This window comes from Drosophila virilis, chromosome 3 (assembly GCF_030788295.1).
Source record: "Drosophila virilis strain 15010-1051.87 chromosome 3, Dvir_AGI_RSII-ME, whole genome shotgun sequence".
Taxonomy (NCBI): domain Eukaryota; kingdom Metazoa; phylum Arthropoda; class Insecta; order Diptera; family Drosophilidae; genus Drosophila; species Drosophila virilis.
This window is the reverse complement of record NC_091545.1, coordinates 5779330-5802873: the sequence shown is the minus strand read 5'-3', so window position 1 is coordinate 5802873 and position 23544 is coordinate 5779330. Positions and strand designations below refer to the sequence as shown.

Below are 23544 nucleotides of genomic sequence, written 5' to 3'. Positions count from 1 at the left end.
CAGCTTATATGTTAAACAACATACGATTAATATTGAATTCATCGTGCTCCGTGCTTTTTTGCGTGCCTGCGCGTAACGATAGTTTCTTTATGTGCCTTTTGCGCATCACTAGACTACCCACTCTTCTCCTCCCTGAACATTATCTTTTGTGTCGCGTAAAATATTAAGGAAAACACTGTGAAAATCTTTACGAAGCAACCAAAAATAAAAACAGCTTAATAACATACGTTTCAAGGTGGCGCAAAATGCAGGCGACGCAGCACTAAGCGCTCGCTTTTCGAGTCCTCAATTATTGTGAACTAAGCGTATGCAACCTACTTATATTTATTAACAACAACAACAACAGAACAGCAGCAGCAACAACAACAACAAACAGTATGTACAACAACGTTGCACGGGGCTTCTCCATACACGACGCATTCGAGGAGGAGGAAGAGGAGGCGATACGTGTCTATGGCTCCACAGTGATATCGACGCCAATGCGCGGTGGCGTAAGCGGCAGCGCCAAACAAGGTCGCTCCACCGAAGATGTATCCATACGCATACAGGATCCAAAGTAAGTGCCACAAACAAATTAAATAAACGAGTTACCCCGCGACGACAACTGCCCGGCCATTTGCTACACGTACTGGTACTGGTACTGGTTCTAGTGTCTGGGTCTGCGCGTGGGCAGCAGCTGTTTGACTGTTGTTGACACCATTTTGGAGCTGTGATTCAGAACAAGGAAGCGGGCGAGGTGCTTCGTTTGCAGCAGCCATAAATACGGCCTGTTATTATCAGTGTTGGCAAGTGTCACATAAAGAAGTAGCTAAATTCAGTGCTAAAAATATCTATAAAAAAGCTGAATTAGCTTGAGAAGCCAAAACAAAGCTAAATATGTTTAAATTTGTTATCTTATATTATCGGCCGAATTTTGAAAACAGCCGAATCTGACCGGAAAATAGCTAAAACTGGCAGCACTGTTTATTATTGTTTTATTTTTTATGTTGCCAACCAAAATTTTTGAACCAGTTTTTTTTTGGTCTTGAATAGGGCCTACAGCCCGTTTCGGCATACAGTGAAAGCTCCCTGGAACAGACCTGTCAATATATTTTTTATTACAAAGAACATGCCCTGTTCAAGAATGCTTTCATGTAACTCAATGGTCAACCGGCTTAAACCAGCTGGTTTGGTTCGTTTCCCCGACCAAATTTCATCATATGCTGACTCAGAATCAGAATGAAAACCTTACTTTAACTAAAACCGGCTTAATATAAACATGCAATCATCATATAACAATTGCAAATGCAATGCGATGCGCCACTTGTGCCCGCTGCGAGGTATGCCAGCTGCTTGGCCAGGTCTATAAAGCTCTACCTTTACCTTTTGTGGATGCCGCGTGTAACTTTCCGCTTCCTTGCCGGAAACGCTAGACGCAGATTTCCATAAATTTCATCGTGTGTGTGCGTGTATCAGTTTATATAGTAGATGCCAAAAACGCGTGCGTGCTTCATTCATTCATATAATATTTACAATTTGTTGGCGCTCTTCTCTATTTACCATTCCATTGGATGCCATTATGCATGCATGTCTCGCCTCAAGGCACAACGGCAACAACTACGTAATTATGGCGATTTGAGCAGACATCGTCGTCGTCGTCGCCGTCGGAATCTGTCTGTCCAGCGCCTCGGACATGCATCCAGCCCAATTTGGCATTCAATTGTATAAATCACTGCGCATAAATTTCGTCATTCCTTGAAGAATTTTTTGCATATTTTTTTTTTGCACGACATCCAACACCGAGTTACACGTTTGGCCTTCGGTTGCGGCCGCAGCGGGCTGCACTTGTGCGGCTTCATTGTAATTGAGTAATAAACACATACAGGTACAGTGAATGCTCCATTGCATGAACCACCAAGGTTGCCGTTTCTCTTATCCTTACAAGATGGTCGTCAAAAAAATAACTAAAATAACACAAGAACAAAAATGCTTATCAAGTACTTGGTAATGAAACAACATGCCGAAGATTAAATGCCCTTGTCGAAATAAGGCTTAGAAGTTCTTTAATAGAGGTCTTTTTTGATAAGAATATGTAGATATGTTTGGAGAACAGTAAATACATATGATATAAGATAGTTATCCAATGTTGGAATAATTAATGAGACTCGTAAATCTTATCATTGATCATTTTCAATGGCAAAGAGCTTCCGCTTTATAAAGTAAATACTGTAAAAAGACAAAGAAAAAAGTACACACTGTAAAAAGAACAAAGAGCGTCTGTTTTATAAAGTACTTACTGTTAAACGTCCGCTTAACAAAGTACACACTGTTAAACTAGCAAAGAACGTCCGTTTAACAAAGTACACACTGTTAAAATAAATGATGGAAATGTAAAAACTCTGCTGAAACGTTCGTTACAGGCAGCTTTCACTGTACTCTTAGGTGCAATGTCTCTCACTTTGTTCGCCTAACTGATAAGCAAATTGAATTTAATTCAATTGCGACTAATTTATTTTGCTTAATCTATTCAACAGGGGCTACAACAAATACGCCGAAGACACAACGTCGCGGGACAGCGACTCCCTGATACAGGAATATGGCAATCTGCCCACGGAGGAGACGAACACATATTGCTGGCGGCATCCAAAGGTGCGCGAAAATTGGCGCACAGTTCTGGCCGCGTTCACGCTCCTCGTGGTGGGCACCGGGCTATTTGTGATGGGCACCTTTGCCATTGCCGATCCACACAATACATCACAGGGTGTTGTATTTTTTGTTGCTGGACTCATTTGCTTTATACCGGGCGCCTATCATGTCGTCTATATATGGCTGGCGGCCAAAGGCTATCGAGGGTTTGACTTTTACCATTTACCTTTGTTTACATAAGCACACACACATATATATATATATATATATATATATATTTATATATAATGTAAATGTATGTCGCATTGGTTGATCCAATTTGTATCAGCAAAACGCCCCTGGTCCCCTTACCCTCTGTCTATATACATATATTTATATATACAATTATTATCTATATATGGTAATTAACTCAGAAGTCTTGTGTTTTATGTGTGTCTTCAACGAATTTCAATGGACAAAACTCAAAAAGGAAAAATGATAAAAAGAAGTAAAACCTAGACAAAAACTCCAATTCGAATCCTAGCCTTAATGTATGTATTTTTTTAAAATTAATCTTTTATTATAATATACTCAAAAACGTTTGGTATACCCTCAAAGGCAGTGTTGCCAATTTAGCTATTTTCCAGCTGAATTAGCTTATTTTCGTAAGTCATCAGCCCTAAACAGCTGAAGCTTCAAACTGATTTAGCTATTTTTCGGCCACTCAAGGACAAGAGCTAGCCAATATTTACTCGAAAAGCTAATTTAGCCATTTTTGAGCTATTTCAACACTGGTTTCAGCTACTTTATTCAATAAACATTTGGCAACACTGCTCAAAAATGCAAAGGATACGTATGACAACACTCTTACACACACATTCGAAATTTATTAAAAAAAAAAAAACAACAACAAAAACGAAAGACTTTGTATATGATGCTAAATGTTGAGCGCGCGTTAGTGTTAAAAACATAACAAAAAACTAAAAATGTAATTTATTGAAATTTAATTGCACCAAAAAGCAAAAATGCTAACGAAATGTTTTACGATTTTCGAACACGAATCTATATATAAATAAATTTATATGTATATGATTAGTAAGCGTCTGTCCGGGACGCAACTTACCTAGTTTATATATACATACAGTATGTCAATAAAGTGTTTTGACTAACGAAAAAAAACTAATTTTTTGGGTTTAGTTGAAAATAAATGTACCTAAAAGTGAGAATTTTTTTTCAATTCTAATTTATTTCGATTCTATATTTTTCCTAGAACTTAATGGCAAAAAGAATTGTTAAATAACATTACCCAAACATTTTATAAAATTAAAAAACTAAAAACATTCAAATTTTATGCTGTCAATAAAGTGTTTTTACACGAAACTTTATTACTAAATAACAATGTTAAAAAAACAGGAATATTTTTTTTTAATACTTTGTGTGGCTGCCATTAGCGTCACATACAGCCTGCAATCGCCGTTTCATTGAAACAATAAGGTTTTGTATGTATGTTTCTGGAATCTTCTGCCATTCTTCCAGTACAGCAGCTTTTAAATCAGTTTTTGATTTTGGACTCCGCTTTGCGACTTTTTTTTTCAAATATGACCACACATTTTCTATTGGATTCATATCTGGACTTTGTGGTGGAGTGTCTAACACCTTTCCACAGTTGTACAACAGCCAAACTCTTACCATATGAGCTTTATGCTTCGGGTCATTGTCCTGGTAAAATTTAAAAATTGGCTTATTGTCCTCATAGAATCCAAATTTCTGTGCACTACTGACGAGATGTGTCTGTAAAATGCTCAGATATTGTCTAGCATCCATGGTATTCTCAATGAAGGTCAAATCTCCTACACCCTTGCTCGAAATACACCCCCACACCATCACTGATAGTTTTCCGAATTTAACGGTTGGAATAATATTGCGGTTTTCCAACGCTGTTAGTGGCTTTCTCCAGACTCTGGATGGCCCATCGTTGTAGAATAGCATCATCTTGCTTTCGTCACAGAATATGACGTTACTCCAAAAATCGTTCGAACTATTTACATGGACTTGAGCGAACGATAGCCGCTTCAAAATATTCGCCGCCGATAGTAGAGGTTTTTTCCTGGCAACTCGTGATGTGTAGTCATTGGAATTCAGTAATTTTCGGACAGTTTCATGTGACACATCAACACCACTTTCTTCCTTGAACTCCTGAGCAATATCCCTAAGCGAAATTTGTGGATTTTTCTCAATTTTTCTCAGAATTTTTCGCTTATCTCTGTCAGAAATTTTGCAGGGTCGACCACATACTGGCTTTGCCTCTAGCCTATCTTCCTTATTGGCTCTGTTTAATATGTTGTATATCGTTGCTTTTGATAAATTAAACATATCAGCCAGTTCCGAGACTTGACGTCCCATCTGATGGTTATAATACACCAGCTGAGCGACTTCAAAAGTTGTTCTTTTTCCTGGCATTTTATTTTTCATAAAATTAAAGCAAAACGTTATAAATTGCAATAGAAAATGACAAGAAAAGTCGAAGACACAAGAGAAGCCAAAACGCATGGGCCCAAATCTAACGGGATCACCCAAAAGAGAACGGCAAAACAATTTACCGTAGCTGTAAAAACACTTTATTGACAGCATAAAATGTGAATGTTTTTAGTTTTTTAATTTTATAAAATGTTTGGGTAATGTTATTTAACAATTCTTTTTGCCATTAAGTTCTAGGAGAAATATAGAATCGAAATAAATTATAATTGAAAAAAAATTCTCACTTTTAGGTACATTTATTTTCAACTAAACCCAAAAAATTAGTTTTTTTTTGTTAGTAAAAACACTTTATTGACATACTGTATATAGTACAGTAAATATTATTATTTAACAAACTGTCATGAGAAATCTTACGAAAAAAAAAAATAAAACCAAAAGAAATCGATTAGTGATATAAGTAAAAAAAAAAAGCGCTGATATTGCAATATGTACGTTTTATATAGCTATAAAATTAATGCCCTAATATTTTCTAACCCTAACCAATTCTAACCGTCCTCTAATGAAATTACACACACACACACACACACACATACACATCCAACAGACAGCTCTTCGGACATCTCACATAAATAGCAAAAGCAATTTTTGAATATCTTTTTTTGAATTCCACATTTTAGTTTTTAATGCTCTATTTTTTTTTAAGAATGCTGAATAAGGTTGTAAAGTTCTTTTAAAAAAAACTAAAACTAAATAAACAAATTCGATGTGGTTAAATTCAGTACTTAGGCACATTTGTAATGCAACAACTTTTGCATTATACTCAAAATTTTGTATACTAAATTTTAAGCGAGCTTTTGCTTTCGACTTTTGTATTTACTTTCATTTATTGTTGGTTTATTTTTTTAATGCAAATTATATCATTTTTTGAGATTTTATAAATTGTGATTTTGTTTTATTTTTGGCTAACAAAGCAATTTATTTAGATTTTATTTGTGCGTAAACGTCAACTGCGTCAACCGCACACTTTATTTATTTTAGGAAAAAGGCACGACGTGGAGAATATGGAAGTAAACCTAATTGGATTACTTTAAATTGAATATCGCTCAAAATTGTATGCCAAAAACATATAGCAGGAAATTAATTGGATTAAAGAAAATGCTCAGCAATGTGCTAAATTTGGAATCTAGGGATAGAACCGCCGTTAAAAGAATCTTTAAAGAACTCTAACCCAAGTTAAATAAATAATTTGATAATTTTCATTATAATTAACTAGTATTATGGGCCAATCACGAAGATCGAACCCCTTAAAGACAAATTCAAAGGACCCCAAAATTTTCGTTTAATATAATATTTTACGATCTTGATTTTAACTATTTAGCATAGCAGGCTACCGTGAAGACAAATTTAAACATGAACTTTATCCATTTTCAATATGTTTTTATGATTTTCATTTGAATTATTTATCATGGTAGGCTAAAAGTCATCCCTTAAGGATCGAAGCCCTTGAAGACAAACTTAAGAGGTTTCCAAGCCGAGTCTATGATTCCGATCATGATCTAGCTACAATTTAATAGCTGCTATATATTTCATATAGATACCTTTTGATTTAATTTAACTTTTTAGCTTGCATAATTTAGTTAACTACATGTGATAATACGTAAGCTTTTTATGTCCGTATTTTTTCGCACACGCCGCAGATAACTTAATTGCAAAAGAAATATTTTATCTAACTAATCGCTTTTTTATCATTTGCTGTACATATCTGTTTAGTTAATTAAAGAAAGTTGATACAAACAAGACAAAAAACAAACGATAAGTATTTTCTGAAATTCCCCAAAATATTCCCCACTCCCCCCTCCATTAATCATAGCGCTATCGCATGGATCGTACAACTAGGCACCGTGTGGGTTGGGTTGTTTCTAGATTTAGTTACTTATATTAAATATGATTGGCAAGGATAATGACAAATCAAAGGCATTGACTCGTACGTTGCTCAATACACTGAAAGAATTGATGGAAAGGCTCTATATATAGTTATGTATATGGTACATATATGATGTGTACTTATATTATACTGCTATTGTGTATTTTTGTAGTTTATGTTTTGTATTAAACGTAGCTCGACTTTGACTTTGACTTCGATGATTAACGATTAAGCTTTAAATGTGGTTAGTCAAGTAAGCCCAATAAAAATAAAGTACATAAAACTACCAGAGAAAAGCAACTATTATTATTATACCCTGTCATTGAGTGTGCTTAGCAAAGGGGCCTATTGCAATGATGGTGATGTATGTAACAGGCAAGAGAAGGCAGCGTAAGTATATGAACTCTTGATCAGAATCGGCAGCCAAATAGATTTGCAGATTTCGGTCTCTGTGCAGATTCCAGGGTATTTGAGAGCTTGATCTAGTTTCGAGAACTAGAAATCGATCAATATCAATTGAGAAAATAATTTGAAGATTATAAGAGCTACAATCTTTTAATTTGCTATATGAAAACTAATGTTACAGGGTATCTACCCGTCGCAACGCAGAGCACTCTTGTTGTTGTCTTGCGGGTAAAACAAATTGTCACCAGGCATCGACCAAACAGCGCCAAGCGCCGGCACACAAACCAGGCCTGGTCGGGGCCTGGCAACGGCGCCAACAAAACAGAGACAGGATAGGCATAAAACCATAACCGCAACAGGAGGTGGCTGGGCATATTCCCCAAGTTCATTAGATTCTTCGATGGGCCCCTCGTCACAGTTCCTGCTGCTGTCAATGGGTTCCTGAATGTTGGTGGCGAGTTTCAAGCACGTTCAATGGCACGAAATGGAAAGTTATGCCGCCTAACGCACATAAATCCAGTCTAAAAATAATCAACGCAAAATACGCAGCAGAGATGTATGAGCCGGAGGCGGAGTCGGACGAGGATTGCGAAGTTTACTGTAAGTAGTTGCCCGTTGTCGTGTTTAAATGTCATTCACATGCCGCTTATGCTGGATTACGATGCAGTCCTGAAGCCCGTCAACGAATACAACATCGTGGACAAGATTAAGGAGGCCAACAAGCAGCTATTTGCGATCTACGATGAGGAAGAGGCGGGCGCTGGCCAAGATAATCCCAATAGCAGCAGCCGCAAGGTGACTTTTGCACTCAATCTGGAGGATTACGAGCCGATGACAGCGCAGCAGCAACAGCCGGAGGAGGTAAGCAGTCCGCCGGCCGAGCTGTTGCAACAGTTGGCACAGCTGAAGCTTAGAACCGAGCGTGGCGAGCGCTTTGCGGCCATAGAAGAGGAGCCGGTCCAGGAGCTGGCGAGGGCAGCAATGGAGCAGCAGCAGGCGGAGGCAGAAGTGGAGGAGGATATATGCGAGGAAATCCTGGAGCTCAGCGAAATGGAAAACAGCAGCAGCAAGCAGCCAGAAGCGAGCCAAATCCCGGCCAGCATGGACTACGAGGATGACTTTTTGGGCGTGGATGAAGATGATCTCCAGGCTGCCAGCGAACCGCTAACCGCCGACATCCAGAAGCATCGCATTGCACGCCAGAACACATTCGACTTGAACGCTGAAGAAATGCCTGACTCGGATCAGCGGAGTCTGACCAATCTGCTCACGGAGTCCGACTGCGAGGAGGACGAGCGCGTCGTGAACGAAGCGCGCATCAAATTACGCCAGGCCTACAAGAGTCTATACAAAACGTTGGATGCGAAGGGGCAGGCGCAAATAAATAGATTAACTGGCCAGGACAACGGGGATGTGGAGGATGATGACTTGTCCATCATTGTGGCCAGCTATATACCCGATGACTTCGAGCTGGACGAGCGCAGCATTTACTACAAAAAGGATGATGAGACGGCACAAACGCCCAACAACAACAACACGAGCAGGAGCACGAGCACCAAGACCTTCTTCAATGCCCGACGCTTTAGCTTTAGGCGTCGCGCCAGAGCCACGCCCAGTGCGCCAGTTGCTCCGCCGCCGGACATCAAAATGAATTATAAAATCTGCTGCGAGCATCGAAATGCGCTGCAGGAGAAGCTGCCCCGCTACACCGGCTACATGTCCGAGTACGGGCTGAGCGCGAAGCAGCTGCAGCAACGGGATCAGCAGCTGCGTCGCAAGCAGCGCTTCGCCATGGAGCAGACGCTGAATCGGAACGAGCACGAGCTGAAGAAGCTGCAGGATAACGAGCGTGCATTTACCACCTGGCTGAAGAACAAGATGCGTTATCCCATCAACAAGACGCGCAACATGTTCGATGCGACGAGAAGGCGCGCCACCGTAGCAGCTGCTGCAAGCAGTCCAAATCCTCACCAGCAAAAGCGCCGGGAGCAGCAACACGAGCAGCTGAGATCGGGTCGTCGGCGTGACAGCAACGAGGTGCACACCTATCGCTATCTGCTGGGCAGCTGGAACAAGTAGTCGGAATACATATTAATAAATATACTAGATTTTAAGCTGGCGGGCCTAAGGAGTAAGCAGTTGACTAGCTTTAACTAGTTGAGAATTATTACCAGAGAAAATATAACAAAGCAAGCAAAGCCAATGACTACCTTTTTTGTGTGCTTATACAGACAGTATGTATACAAAAAGGAATTATCTGATAATTAATAAAAAGAGGAGGTTCTTGAAATAGCTACGCAGAAAGCCTGCTCACATTTTGGAACCTAATATCTTTTGCTCTTGGTTATTTTAACCAACATTAAGCTCGAGCCGGCCAGCTTAAAATTTAGTTTACACTACAATTATTCACTTAAAACATTTGTCCATTATTTATACGTATTTTAAATTATTTAATTTGTAATACAACATTCATAAATGATGTAAAGGGAAAAAAGATTGTAGAGGTTTTGGGTGACATAGGTTCAACAGTGAAATACAATGTGGTTTATATACGGGGACACGGTTTTTATATTGTAAGTGTGTGTGTGTGTGTTTGTTTGTTTGTGTGTATGCGTGTCGAGCAATACAATGCCAAAATGTACAGATGTGTGACAGACAAATATTAACCTAAGGTTAAGGTAAATTTTCTGTGTGTGTGTGTGTGTTGTGTTATGTTTGTGTGTGTTCCTGTGCTATTGTTACTACGGTTAGCTGTGTTTTATCCTTAACGCTTCGACTTCTTCGATTTGTGGCCATTGTCTCGACTGTCTTCTCGTGAGCGCTTGCGATCCTTATCCTTGCTGCTGTTTTTGTGTCCCGACGATGAGGAGGAATGATGCTTATCGCGATTATGATACTTATCCTTAGACGATTTCGTTGGGCTTTAAAAAAGACAAGTTGATAATCAATTAATTCAAGCATTTCAAAATAAATTCAAGATTAACAATTAAGGGAAATGTTTGTCAAATTTTGAACAGAATTTCGCATAATTTATGAAGTATATTTTTTTTTTGTTTTTACTAGATATAGAGAATTTAATTGTTAGTAATCTATTTAAATAGTTCAGTCAGTAAAAAGAGAATAGAATTTAAAATACAGTCCGGAATTGATTTTTATAGGCTTTACCAATTGGAGAAGTTTAATTTTTTTCAGTCAGTAAAATCGAATTTTCAATTAATCTTAACAAATGTCGTGCTGCAATTCTTTGACTGATCTCTGATCTCTTCTTATTGACTCTGACTCTTATTTCGAAAAAATTAAGCTGATCTAGAACCAAGTCGATCTTTCGTTTTCATTATAAACACATCTCTCCATAGAGAAAGCCTTCAGGCAAATTTATAGATCGTTCTTTCAGTTCATATTCGATCCCAAGAGGATGCCAAGGAACGTCATTATATGCTGACAAAGTCTCTGTTCTAGTTAATATAAATAATAAATTTGATTACTTCATAAATAAATACCAAAAATTAAATTTCGAACAAATTTCTGATAGTTTGTTAAATATGAGAGTATTTGTTTTGGATGTGTGTGTGTGTGTGAGTGTGTATGGGTGGGTGTGTGTGTGTTTGTGCTGTGATTACGGTAACAAACCTAGATGAGCTGCCATGTTTGGAGCTGGAGGATTTTAAATGTGAAGAAGAGGAGGAATTCGACTTATGCTTTTTACTGTGCGACGATCGCTGCTCCTCACGCTCGCGACGACTGTTTTGTGTGCGTGATGCGGAATAAGTATTAATTAAATAAATAGAGAAGAGAGAGGATACGCTCAGTAGGATTAAGAACTACAAAAATCGTGATCTATATATTACGGGTGCACTCATCTGCACTCTGCATACCTGTGCTTGGAGCTCTTGCTATGCTTCTTTGACTCGAATTTGCCATTGCGCTTATCATCGGTAGCGTAGTCATTGTTGCGATCCTCTTCGGCGGCCTCGCGCTCCAGATCCGACCAGTCCTTGCCAGATTCCTCATCGGAGCCCAACTCTGCAGCGCACAAAAGTGTGAATTAATGAAAATTTTTTTTTTTAACTATTTTGTGTGGCATTACCATCGCTGTCGTCGCTTTCATCCTCGGAGGCCTCCGAGTACTCGGAATCATCTTCATCGGTTTCATCATCCGACTCGGCATCTGTTGGATTATAGGCCTCATCCTCCTCCGACTCGGCTGATTCGTTTTCATCCTCGCTGCCCGATTCGGGATCCAAGAATGTCCAGCCGCCCTGCTCGAAGAAGCCTTCGGGATCATCGGTAATTGTCTTCATAATCTTCTGCCAGTTGAGCGATTGCACGCCCTCCGAATAGCGAATGTCGCAGGAGCTGCAAAAACGGATTTGGGTTCAGAACATGAAAGCAATAGATAAAGAGGCCACTCACTTTAACCACTCCTTGACGTGATCCAACATGTTCATGGGTATGGCATTGACCATGGCCACCTTCTTGTTGTACTCCTTAAACACAAAGATCATGTCAAAGTTGCGCAAATGGAACTGTACGCGCTCAAAGTGAACCAGCTCCACGTCGTCCAGCGTAATAACAAATGGCGGCCACTCGGTTAGATTGACCAACGAGCCGGATGTCGGCTGCAGTGTAACCGTGCTGCGGAACGGCGCTCCGGGGAAACCAAGCTCACGGAAGGGCGTATCGAACTCGACCTGCGCCTTGGTCATGGCCTCGACCTTTTCGCAGAAGCTCTTAAACGCCGTCTTCAGTTTGTGGCGCAGCTCGCGTTCCGCCTGCTCGGCAGCCAAATCGTCGCGATCATGCATATGCTGATGCTTGCCCAGATCTGTGGTTATTTCGCCCACTTCCGTATAGAACTGAACATCCACATGCTTCTTTTTGCCAAACATAATCGCGTATTTGAGATGAAAGTGCAGCAGAATTATCATTTCACCATCGCAGGGCTGAAAGAATGCGCTCTTGATGTTGTTGTAGAGAATGTCCACCTTGTCGCCGCGCACAGAGATGTAGCGGAAGCCATTGGTGTGCGCCTCCAGGCTGCCAGTCATGCGCTTCGTCACAATATTGGGTCGAATGTACAGATCCTTCAGCTTGGGATTGCCCTTGTTTTGCGACAATATGAGCGTATCCTGTTTAACCAAATCCTCCTTTTCACGCTCCTCAGCTTCGCGGGTCTTAAAACGTTTTTGCACCTCTTTAATTAGGCGGAACGCATTGTTCAGATTGGCTGATGGAGCCGCCACCTCGCCGTGTTCCTTAACGTTCGAGCTGCGATAGGTACTGCAAATTGCAAATTAAATATTAATAAACGAGTTATATAAATAAGAGAATTTTCTACTTACACCTCCTTGACAAAGGTTGCCTCCGGCTGTGGATAGAGTCCACCCTCGTTGCGTCCCATTGTGGCGCCCGGATGAAAGAAATTGATGCGCAGATACGTGTACTCGCCCTCCACGGACTGAGATATATTCTTGATGGTGGAAATATGGAAGGGCACCTGTATGCCAAACACTGGCATTATGACCGTCTCATATTTCTTGTCCACATAGAGTTTCAGCTCCTTGACCTCCGGCTCACGCGGTATTTGGCTCATGGACTTGTAGGAGACGGTGTTCTTGCGCACTTTCTCCACCTCCTTGGAGTTGCCCTGCTTGGCGAGACGTTCGCGTGCCCGTTCGTTTAGCTGCTGTGCAAGTTCACGCTGATGCTCCTTGCGCTTCTCCTCCGTGTTGATCTCATTGCGCAGCTTGGACTCGAGCACAGCGTTGCGTTTGCTGCGACCCAATATTTCGGTGCTCTGATCCGTTTTTGTGGGCTTCTTATCGTCCGCATCCTCCTCCTCATCGTCGTCATCTTTAATGAATATGCCGACGTTTTTGATCTTCTTCTTGGATGGCGTCATCACACTGGCCGGACCCTGATCGCCCACCAGCACCGTGTCGCCAATGAATAGGGCATAGGTTTTGCCCTCTTTGTCGGCGGCATCGGGATTGGTTAAATTCGAGATGCCCACATGCAGATTGAAGACCATATTCTTCTTGATAAGCGCCTGGCATTTGGGACCAATGACAATTGAGTTCTCTCGGAATTCCAAGCCCATGGCAAAGCCAAAGCTTTTGGTTAGATTCTCGACCATGCTGGGCTTTTCCTTTTTCACATAGGCCAGCGTTTTATCATACACTTCGCAGAGCTTGGCGTTCGGCACCAGCAACTTGAGTATTTCCTCCTGCACATTTACCAGAAATGTGTAATTCTCCTGCATGGCTTCCGTGGGATTAACCAGAAATGTGCGCGAAATATTGGAGCAGTAGGATTTGTAGCGCGCGCCCAGCGAGCACACAATCACCCCAAAATGCAAATGATTCTTATCAGCAGCTGCCGAGAATTTCAAACTGTATGCGCCGCCGGACTGTATAATGGGCGGATAGGCCATGTCAAGCAATCGTGGATCCAGGCCGCTCGTGTACTTCTTCTCGCCAATAGCTGCCTCGCAGCCATCCGCGAGCTTGGTGTGTTTTACTTTCTGCAACAAAATAAACAAGTTTAAATTAGGTAAAACTTTCTATAGCTAGGGGCTTACCCTATCCGAGTCGATGATGTCCATGATTTCATCCTTCAGATATTTGTTGAATATGTCCATGGAGACCAATGAGGCCTTACGTATATTGTTGATCTCTGCCTCATCCTTGGGGCACATCAGATACGCAATTATGGTGCTGATGTCCACATGCTCAAACTTGGCGGCCGTGAGCATCTTTTTCCAGGCTTCGCTAAACTCGCCCGGGAATGCATCCTTGGTGAAAACGCCCAGGCGTTTGCCCTTCTTTGAGTTTTTTATGGTCGTAATGAGCTTCTCAAAGTTGGCCTGATCCTTATCATTCTGTGGAGAGAGCATGTTTTAAAGAATCTACAGGGGTTTATATATGGCAATACTTACACGATCCCGCACGAGCAGCTTTATTTCTGGTACACCCTCCTCTGTGATGTTCTGCGCCTGCTTGAGGAACTCGATTTTCTTTTTGCTGGTCAGAAAGTAGATGGCATCCGAGGCAAACACCGAAATTGTGTCGGTCAGCTCGTAGCCGAGCAGCCAGAGCTGCAATGCCATGGACTTTGAGTAAATCACATCCTCGTCGACGCCCACCACGCTCATGATGCAGTCCAGATTGCTGAGCGCATCGTCGTGCCCAGTGCTTGGCGCCTGTTGGAAGGAATCACAATAATAAATTATAAAGCCGCAACTCGTGCATTCTAACCTAACTTGCGGCTGGAATTGTTTTTGTTTGTTGCGCTAGATATGACCGGCAATTTCACAATAATTGCAAATTGCAGTTAACACATGATAAGATGCCCAGCAGCTTCAAAACAACGTGGAACCGGAAGCCCTAATAAACACTTTTGAGATTCGTGTGCGCCCGGCAGCCAAAAAGACACAGAGAGAAACTTACCTTCCATTCTGTATAGAGGCGTTTTATTCGACGCACAAATGATTCTTTATCTAGGACAAAGCTCGACATGATGTCAGCTATAACTTAATGCTTTGCAGTAATATTGTCCGCCTTACTTAATAATTTAACACATTTATAGCGCAAATTCCGCCAGACGGACGTTTTGCAAAAAAAAATGCGCGGCGGCTGAAGCGTGTACATTCACATGTTAACGCAATATTATCGATAACAATTCGATTGCTATCGACATGAGCAGTGTTGAATAATGTCATACAGATTAAAGCAATACTGGTTACAAATGAAGGTAAAAGTAAATAAATTATTTTTTTATTAGCTATTCAAATAATTGCTTATCATTATTTGTTTTTTATTTGTATTAATATTGTTTAGGTGCCAACTCCCACTAGTTCCAGGCACTAGCTCCTCTCTAGCTTGAGGGCGCAAATATTAATCAGCTGTTGCGATGCGTTTGCGTTGTTTTTGCAAAAATGAGTGAATTTCTTTCGGAAAATAATGCTTGCGGCCAAAATCTACTCAATATTGTGTCTGTGGGCAATTCCATAATTGCCGAAATACTGCGCCTAAAGGAATACGTGCCCAGTATTTATCGGTAAAAGCCATTTCATAATAAAAACAATAAATACATATAAAACTGTGTTCGCAGACTGGAAACCGCGGCGGACAGGCAAAAATATGGGGAAATTATATTGGACTTTAGCTATTTCAAAGTGGCCGAGGCGCACGAAAAGAAGATTGAGGAGAGCGCAGTGAGTGCAATTGCTTGGGAAACAAAATATTTAATCCTAATTTTATATGTCAACAGGAACTAAGCGACTTGGACTTGGAAACACGCACAAATCACCTGCAGCTGATCACACGCTTCTACCTGGCCTTCCAGAGCGTCCATCACTATGCGACAGATCTGAAACAGTACATCGAGGAGCTGAACACGGGCTACTACATACAACAAACGCTGGAAACAGTGCTGCTGGATGAGGAGGGCAAACAGTTGCTGGTAGGTGCCAGGCCTAAGCCTGAGAAGGCTGCTTTTGCGATGCCTCAGTTGATGGGGTTTTCCATACAAGTCTCCGGTCGAGAGTTTATTTCATTCATTTCCGTTCTTGTTGGCAGTGCGAATCACTCTATTTGTATGGCGTCATTTTGCTCGTCCTGGATTTGCATATACCTGGCGATGTGCGGGAGCGCCTTCTGATTGCCTACTATCGCTACAGTGGGGGCGATGCCACGCCCAGCGGTGATGAGAGCAACATACATGATGTCTGCCTGCTGTTGCGCTCCACGGGCTTTGTGCAGCCGGCGCAGAATCAGGCGCTGCTCGCATCCAACAAACAGCCTGCGCCTGTGCCCAAATATCCGGAGGCGTATTTTGCGCGCTTTCAGTTCGATGCGAACTTCATAGATTTGGTTTTGGGTCGACTGCGCTGCGATGACATCTACAACCAGCTGGCCATCTATCCGCATCCGATGCATCGCACCACAGCGCTGTCCACCCAGGCTGTGATGCTCTACGTATGCCTTTACTTTTCGCCTCAAGTGCTGCACACGCAGGGCGCCCAAATGCGCGAGATTGTGGACAAGTTCTTCAGCGACAACTGGACGCTGTCCATTTACATGGGCATCACTGTAAACTTAATTGATGCCTGGTCGTGCTTCAAGGCCGCCAGCGCAGCTGTGGCCAATGTGGTCACGCCCGCGGCTCTGAAGACCCTTTGCCAGCAGCAGCGGGATCAGATGCTGAAAACGCTACAGAAAACCCAGGAGATAGTGCGCGAGGGCGTCCTCGACGATGCCTTTGTGCTGGAGCATGCCAATCAGATAATTGTGCTGATGCGACAGGCCAATGTCCTGCTGCGCTGGTATTGCCTGCACACCAGCCCCGCCGTCCTCAATATGTCCGGTCAGGCGGCGTCGGTGGCGCAAGTGCATCAAATTTTGCGCACAGAACTGAAGTTTGAGCCGGGCATGTTGTACCATCTGCTGCTCAATTGCGGCCAGCTGGAGCTGACCGTCAGAGAGCTGTTGGGCGAGATCCGAAAGGATCGGGAACAGCGCTGGACCCACAATCGTGACGAGGCAATGCAGTATCTGCGCGAGCTGAGCGAAGCGTTTGCGGGCACACGTCCCCTGACCAAGATCGAAGCGAATTCCCATCTGCAGCAATGGTTTGGTCAGGTTGCGCAACGTTTGCAAAAACTGGAGTTGGCTAAGCCACAAAAGTCGGGGCGACTCATCATACAGGTGATGCAGGCACTGGACGAGGTACAGGAATATCACAATCTGCATGCCAATATGCTGGTCAAACAGCAGCTGCAGGAGACGCGCGATCTGCTGAATCGCATGGCGCAGGTAATGTACAAAAATTATAGGTTCAACTTTTGAAAATCGCATAGAAAGGCGATATTTAAGGGTGAGCCGCAGAGCAAAAGTAAAGGAGATAAATAGACATAACGAAAGCTCTCTCTTCATTAAATGGCCTTTCTATGTGATTCTCATGAATGTTTGCACAATATTTGCCTTATTTTTTACCCATTTTAAACCTTTCTATAACTAAATTCCTAGTTGATCAACCTAAAGGAAGACATTGAGATCCACATCCAGATGATCAGCGACTTTAGCTACGCCTGGCAGCTGTTGCAGCGAGACTTCACACTCATCATGCAGGATCATATCAAGCGCCAGCCACAGGCTGTAATTTGCATACGTGCGGTGTTCCTGAAGCTGGCCAGCACGCTGGAGGTGCCGCTGATGCGTATTAACCAGGCCAAAAGTGAGGATCTGGTCTCTGTGTCCAACTACTACAGCACGGAGCTGGCGAACTTTTTGCGACGCGTGCTGCAAATTGTGCCCGAGACAATGTTCAGCATTCTGGCGAGGATTATACAGCTGCTGACGAATGTCATCAAGGAGTTTCCCACACGCCTCGAAAAGGATAAGCTGCGCGAATTTGCACAGTTCGAGGAGCGCGCCAAGGTGGCCCAATTGACCAATTCCATTGCGGTATTTACCAAGGGCATACTCATGATGAAGAAGACTTTGGTGGGCGTCATCGAGCTGGATCCCAAACAGCTGCTGGAAGATGGCATACGCAAGGAGCTGGTGAATCACTTGGCCAATGCGTACAATCTTGGCCTGATTTTTACGCCAGAGAAGGGCAAGACGTGCGTGCAGCTGCTGCAAGAGAAACTCCAGGCGCTGGCCAAGACCATCGAGGGCTATCGCCGATCCTTCGAGTATATTGAAGACTATTTGCGCGTGCAGGGCCTACGCATATTGCTGGAGGAATCGCAGCGCATCATCAACTACAACGTGGAGAAGGAATGCAATTGCTTTCTGCGCAACAAGGTGCAGGAGTGGCAATCCCGTTTCCAGTCCCAGACCATACCCATACCCAACTTCCAGCCGCTGCAGGGTGACAGCAGCAAGTCCAACAATTTTATAGGACGTCTCGCGCGCGAAATCTTGCGCTGCACGGAACCCAAACAGACCATCTATCTGGACCTGAAGTGCACCTGGTATGACAAACGTGCGCCGCATGCGGAGCTACTCGCCGGCTCCGGCTTCTTCAGCGTGTTGCGCGAGGCCATGGCGCCGGCGGGCATGGTGGGCCTGGAGCGGCTCTATGCGCACATGCTGGCCGATGAACTAAAAAGTAATTTGGACAGGCTGCAAAAGAATCTAAGCTCGGATCGCATGTGGTGCGATGCGTTGAGCAGTCTGACCAAGGAGCTGGAGTCGCGCGATTTTCCCGGCGACCTGGCCAAACAGCCGCTCAAGTATTATCAGGGCTATACGCAGCGCTGGCTGAAGGTGTGGCCCACGCTCCTGGACTGGGTGCTCGCGCTGGGGCACAAGCAGCTGTTGCGCCAGCAAATTGCCAGCGAGCTGAGCTTCAGCAGCAAATGCGATGCCAAGCTGCTGGAGAATACAACGGATACGCTGAATCGGTAGGTGACATGCCCAAAACTAAGCTTAAAGATTAATCAATCCCTCTAACTTACAGCGCCCTTTTGCTGGAGCTCTCCTGCAATACGAAGCTGTGCGATGAACAGGGCGTGGGCATGCTAACCGAGCTGCGGGAGATACTCCAGTATACGGGCAACTACGAGCCGCTGGAGCAGATCTTTGTGACCACCAAAAATACGCACAATATGTCGCTGTTCTTGTTCCTATTCAGCATTGCCCATGTCGGTCGTTTACAGCATTCCATAAACACGGACTCTTTGCTGCCCAAGTCCGCCAAAGATTGCATCGATTGTGTGCCCTTAATTATGGGCCTGCTCACCGTGCTGCAACAGTTCCACAAGAACGTCAAGATGCTCTACATCTCCTACATGTGCCAGTATGTTGTGACCGTGGCCGAGGCGCAGCTACTGTGAGTACTCCTAGCTAATTAAAGGGCTGACCTAAAACTAATCAAGCTTTACTATATATCTATAGCGACAAGGAGCAGCTCGGTCCTGAGGTGGTCACCATGCTGCACTTTCTGCAGGCCTTTGTGCGCATGGCCAACTTGCCGCTTGGCGTCCTGGAGCAGCGCATACCCAATATTATTTTAAGCGAGTTTGACTATTTGGCAACGCCCGTCAAGTGAAAGCGCGTGATTTCAAAGTAAAACTTTGTAGGCTGTAAAAATATGTAATAAATCTCTATATATAAAATTGTTTGTTCTAACTAACTGACGGACTGACAGACTGACTGATTGACTGGCTTATCGACTGACTGATTGGTGATCAACGCTGTCTAGAATTTGCATATATATGTATGGTTGTTTGTGCATACATGTTTGCATATTATATTTGTATACATGTTTGTTTATATGCAAACATACATATATACACATGTACACACATACATATAAATGTACAAACATACATACATATATATGTACATACATACAAACATATATATGTATATACATACAAACTTATATATGTACATACATACATACATATGTACATACATACATTTATATATATATACACACATACATACATATATATATATACATATATATACACACATACATACATATATATACATATATATACACACATACATACATATATATATACATATATATACACACATACAAACATATATATATATATATACATACATACATACATGTATGTACACACATGCATACATATATATGTACTTACATACATACCTACGCACAAAATGACATACATGCATCAATACTTACAAACATACACATACATACATATACATACCAAAAAAAAAAAAAATACCACAAAAAAATACTGCACTACTTGCTAAGCATGGAAAACTGCCGAGCCTACTTGAATTCTTGAGAATCGAGGAGGAGAGCACTTGGCAGCTTTGACTGCGTTTGGTGTTAAAAAACAAATATGCATGCATACATATATACATAAATGGGTGCATACACTTACACACGCCCACACACACACACACACACACACACACAAATATATACAACATACATACATATATAGAAACACACAAATAGACATAGGTCAAAATTTCCCACCACCATAACTCAGTCATATCTCATCCGATTTTCACGAGGTTTGGCTCTTTGTTCATGTGTGCAGATTCTGGGAACTTATTTTTAGTATAATTTATATTTTTAACTTGCCAACTTTGGTTTCAGCTACAAACAGAGTTTAATGACATCGAAACGCAACTCCAAATGCCTCACGCAGCTGCAAAAGGGGATTTCGAATAAAGACAACGACATGATCTATTCCGGAACTTGTCTGTTTATGTGATGACAGTGGGCGCATTGCGTCCGGTGAATTTGGGCAGCTGCGAGATTTCCAATGCAATGTCAATCAGCGGCTTCAGCATGACGCTGGCCTGGCCGAGCACGTTGTCCTTCTCATAGGAGTCGATGTACAAGCTGCAGGCAGAGGGAAATCGATTACATTTTAAATCAAAATAGAATATATATAAAAACGCACCGCACGGTGGCGCCGGAGCTGCCGGTGCCGCTGAGACGCATCACAATGCGGCTGCCATCCTCGAAGACAATGCGCAGTCCTTGCTTGGTGGCCACAGACTTGTCCACGGGATCTGTATAGCTGAAGTTGTCCGCCTGCTTGACTGTATAGCTCTTGCCGCCGCTGGCAAAGCTCTTGCCCACAAAACCAGCCGCTGTTATGGTTTTCTCCATGGTGGCCATCATCTCGTTACAGGGCTCCAGATCGCACTCCTCGTAGTCGTAGCGTGTGAAATAGTTGCGTCCATAGATGGACCAATGCTGCTTCAGTATATCCTCAATGCTTTTGCCCGTGTGCTGCATGACGGAAATCCAGGCCAGCACCGCCCAGATACCATCCTTCTCCCGTATGTGATTGGAGCCGGTGCCGAAGCTCTCCTCGCCGCACAGACACAGCCGCCCGGCATCCATGAGATTGCCAAAGTATTTCCAGCCGGTGGGCACCTCAAACACCTCCTTGCCCAGTTTCTTGCCCACCAAATCCACGGCAGAGGCAGTTGGCATGCTGCGTGCAAAGCCCTGCACGCCATTCTTCTGGAAATAGGGTATGGCGTCCAGATAGTGTGCTATGACCGCCAAGGAGTCGCTGGGCGTCACAAAGAACGCCTTGCTGCCGATGATCATGTTGCGATCGCCGTCACCATCGAAGGCAGCGCCAATATCGTAGTCGCCCTTGGCCACCGTTTCCACCAGATCCTTGGCGTACGTCAGATTCGGATCCGGATGCAGTCCACCAAAGTCCGGCAGCGGTGTCGTGTGCACCACCGACACCTCTGCGGCTCCCAAACGATTCAGGAAAATCTCACGCACATAGGCGCCAGTTACACCATTCATTGAATCGATGCGCATCTTTAGTGGCTTTCCAGTCGACTTGCCGCTAACGAAATCGCGCAGCTTGGCAAAGTCAAAGATCTCCTGCATGAGACGCACATAGTCGGCCACCGAATCAATGACCTCCACCACAAACGGCTTGCCTCCAATATCGAAGCTGCTGACGCCCACCTTGGAGATGTCAATCTGCAGGCCACGCACCAGCTTGTAGCTCTTGATGCCAGTCGTCAGCTGGTGAATGTTGTTGGTAAACGCATCCGGAGCTGGACCACCATTTTCGCAGTTAAACTTGATGCCGAAGTCATTCTCAGGACCGCCAGGATTGTGCGAAGCAGTCAAAACAATGCCACCTAAAATAAGATTTATTTGAGTTTGAGTGCGTTTATCTAGTATATGATTGGAATATGGGGGACTGGGGAAGGTCTTCAATAAGTCGCATAGTCTGGATAGAGGTACATTATACGCAAGCCTAGAGTTCTCGCGGGGATTTCAAATCTCTGGATTTTGTAATTCCCAAGTTCTACGCTTTCACACAGACAAACAGACGGATCGGTTATGAGGTCGGATTTGATTCCACAAAGCTGTTGACGTCTTTTACCCATTTTTAATGGGGTTTTTATATACAAATGTGGACTAACAGCTGAATCAATATTAGAGGAACTAACATATACTCTCCCGACATTGCCTTAACATAATGTACATAGATTAGTTTCTAAACAGAAAGTTATAAAAACTAAATCATAAACAGTTCCAATCAGTTTCCGATTCCATGTCCAATTGGGATTCACGGAATCCGTATTCAGTTTAATGAAAATGTTTACTTTTATCCAAATAGTATTTGCCCACGCGTTGACCTTGAAACCAGCCAAAGACAATCATTAGTATTCGTATTTAAATGTGTTTTTTGTTTTTGCTGAACAAACCTCGATTATCAGTTATTACCTAGGGGATTACAAGCAAGTGTAAATGTTGATTAAATAACGGCACCTACCGAGAGCTTTGTTGTGACGTATCAGGCTGGAGACGGCGGGCGTAGAGAGTATGCCGTTCTGACCCACCAGCAGCTTGGCGACGCCGTTCGCTGCGGCGATGCGGACTATCAGCTCGGCCGCCTCCTTGCAGTAGTAGCGCCCGTCGCCGCCCACAATCAGGGTGGAGCCTGCCAGGGCGGCACCGTTGGCATCCAGCGTGCATTGGACAAAGTTTTCCGTGTAGTTGGGCTGCGTGAACACTTTAACCTGGAAAAATAATTCACAATTGCTGTGTGCCGTGTAACTGTAAATTTCGATTGTAACTGACTTTTTTGCGCAGCCCGCTGGTGCCGGGCTTTTGGCCCTCGTAGGGCGTTGTTTGGACCGTTTCCACGCTCAGAGACATGCTTGGGTATATAGTTTTCCAGCTGCTGGTTAAATTCCGACTGCGTGCGACCTGGCGGCAGCGCTAACAATTTGTGTGTGTTGAGAAGGAAAAAAACGTACTCAGCTGCTGCGTCGCCGCGCTGATAAGCGTACGCATCGGCTGTAGCGACAGCGATAAGCGCTATCATGCTGACTGCGTGCGAATTTTAACGCATAGCTAATCGGCACTTTCCAGGTGAACGATATTGTTTCGTCATACATCCAAACAAAGCGCAAAAACAATTGCAAATGCATTTTTTAAACTTGTTTTAGGCCATTTCACAATGGATTGCCATTGTGAACGCATAGGCGGCAGCGTTGCATGTAGGGTGCCAATGTCATTCAAGGGCATTCTCAGATGCCAGCAGCACATTCCGACCACAGCGTATTATAGAATTTGCTCTTAAATGTTTTAGCTGTAAATATGGCAAATAATTATTGCAACTTAAATAT

The 23544-nt window shown here is 43.2% G+C and overlaps 5 protein-coding genes across 6 annotated transcripts; 3 read left to right on the top strand and 2 right to left on the bottom strand.

Moving 5' to 3' along the window:
- The first annotated feature begins 104 nt into the window (after positions 1–104).
- Positions 105–3540, top strand: LOC6623319 (transmembrane protein 134). The gene is made up of 2 exons (XM_002046506.4): positions 105–556; positions 2514–3540. Exons 1-2 carry the CDS (start codon positions 378–380, stop codon positions 2863–2865), a joined length of 531 nt encoding a protein of 176 aa, XP_002046542.1. The 5' UTR covers positions 105–377; the 3' UTR covers positions 2866–3540.
- Positions 3541–5427: 1887 nt separating this feature from the next.
- LOC6622109 (trichohyalin) lies at positions 5428–9750 on the top strand. The gene is made up of 2 exons (XM_070208422.1): positions 5428–8011; positions 8079–9750. Exons 1-2 carry the CDS (start codon positions 7906–7908, stop codon positions 9488–9490), a joined length of 1518 nt encoding a protein of 505 aa, XP_070064523.1. The 5' UTR covers positions 5428–7905; the 3' UTR covers positions 9491–9750.
- Positions 9751–9837: 87 nt separating this feature from the next.
- On the bottom strand, positions 9838–15055 carry dre4 (SPT16 homolog, facilitates chromatin remodeling subunit dre4). Of its 2 annotated transcripts, XM_002046504.4 has the most exons (9): positions 14860–15055; positions 14349–14612; positions 13992–14291; positions 12754–13934; positions 11825–12691; positions 11499–11767; positions 11287–11434; positions 11042–11152; positions 9838–10332 (listed from the first exon to the last, which is right to left on the bottom strand). In XM_002046504.4, exons 1-9 carry the CDS (start codon positions 14926–14928, stop codon positions 10176–10178), a joined length of 3366 nt encoding a protein of 1121 aa, XP_002046540.1. In that variant the 5' UTR covers positions 14929–15055; the 3' UTR covers positions 9838–10175. The 2 variants fall into 2 exon arrangements, with proteins under 2 accessions (XP_002046540.1, XP_015031104.1); XM_015175618.3 differs by lacking the exon at positions 11042–11152 and having other exon boundaries at positions 14860–15054.
- Positions 15056–15138: 83 nt separating this feature from the next.
- Positions 15139–19534, top strand: Strump (WASH complex subunit strump). The gene is made up of 8 exons (XM_032434970.2): positions 15139–15163; positions 15250–15469; positions 15524–15626; positions 15683–15874; positions 15991–17226; positions 17440–18824; positions 18881–19252; positions 19318–19534. Exons 2-8 carry the CDS (start codon positions 15348–15350, stop codon positions 19469–19471), a joined length of 3564 nt encoding a protein of 1187 aa, XP_032290861.1. The 5' UTR covers positions 15139–15163; positions 15250–15347; the 3' UTR covers positions 19472–19534.
- Positions 19535–20467: 933 nt separating this feature from the next.
- Positions 20468–23160, bottom strand: Pgm1 (phosphoglucose mutase 1). The gene is made up of 4 exons (XM_002046502.4): positions 22994–23160; positions 22686–22932; positions 20826–22044; positions 20468–20764 (listed from the first exon to the last, which is right to left on the bottom strand). Exons 1-4 carry the CDS (start codon positions 23069–23071, stop codon positions 20626–20628), a joined length of 1683 nt encoding a protein of 560 aa, XP_002046538.1. The 5' UTR covers positions 23072–23160; the 3' UTR covers positions 20468–20625.
- Positions 23161–23544: the final 384 nt, after the last annotated feature.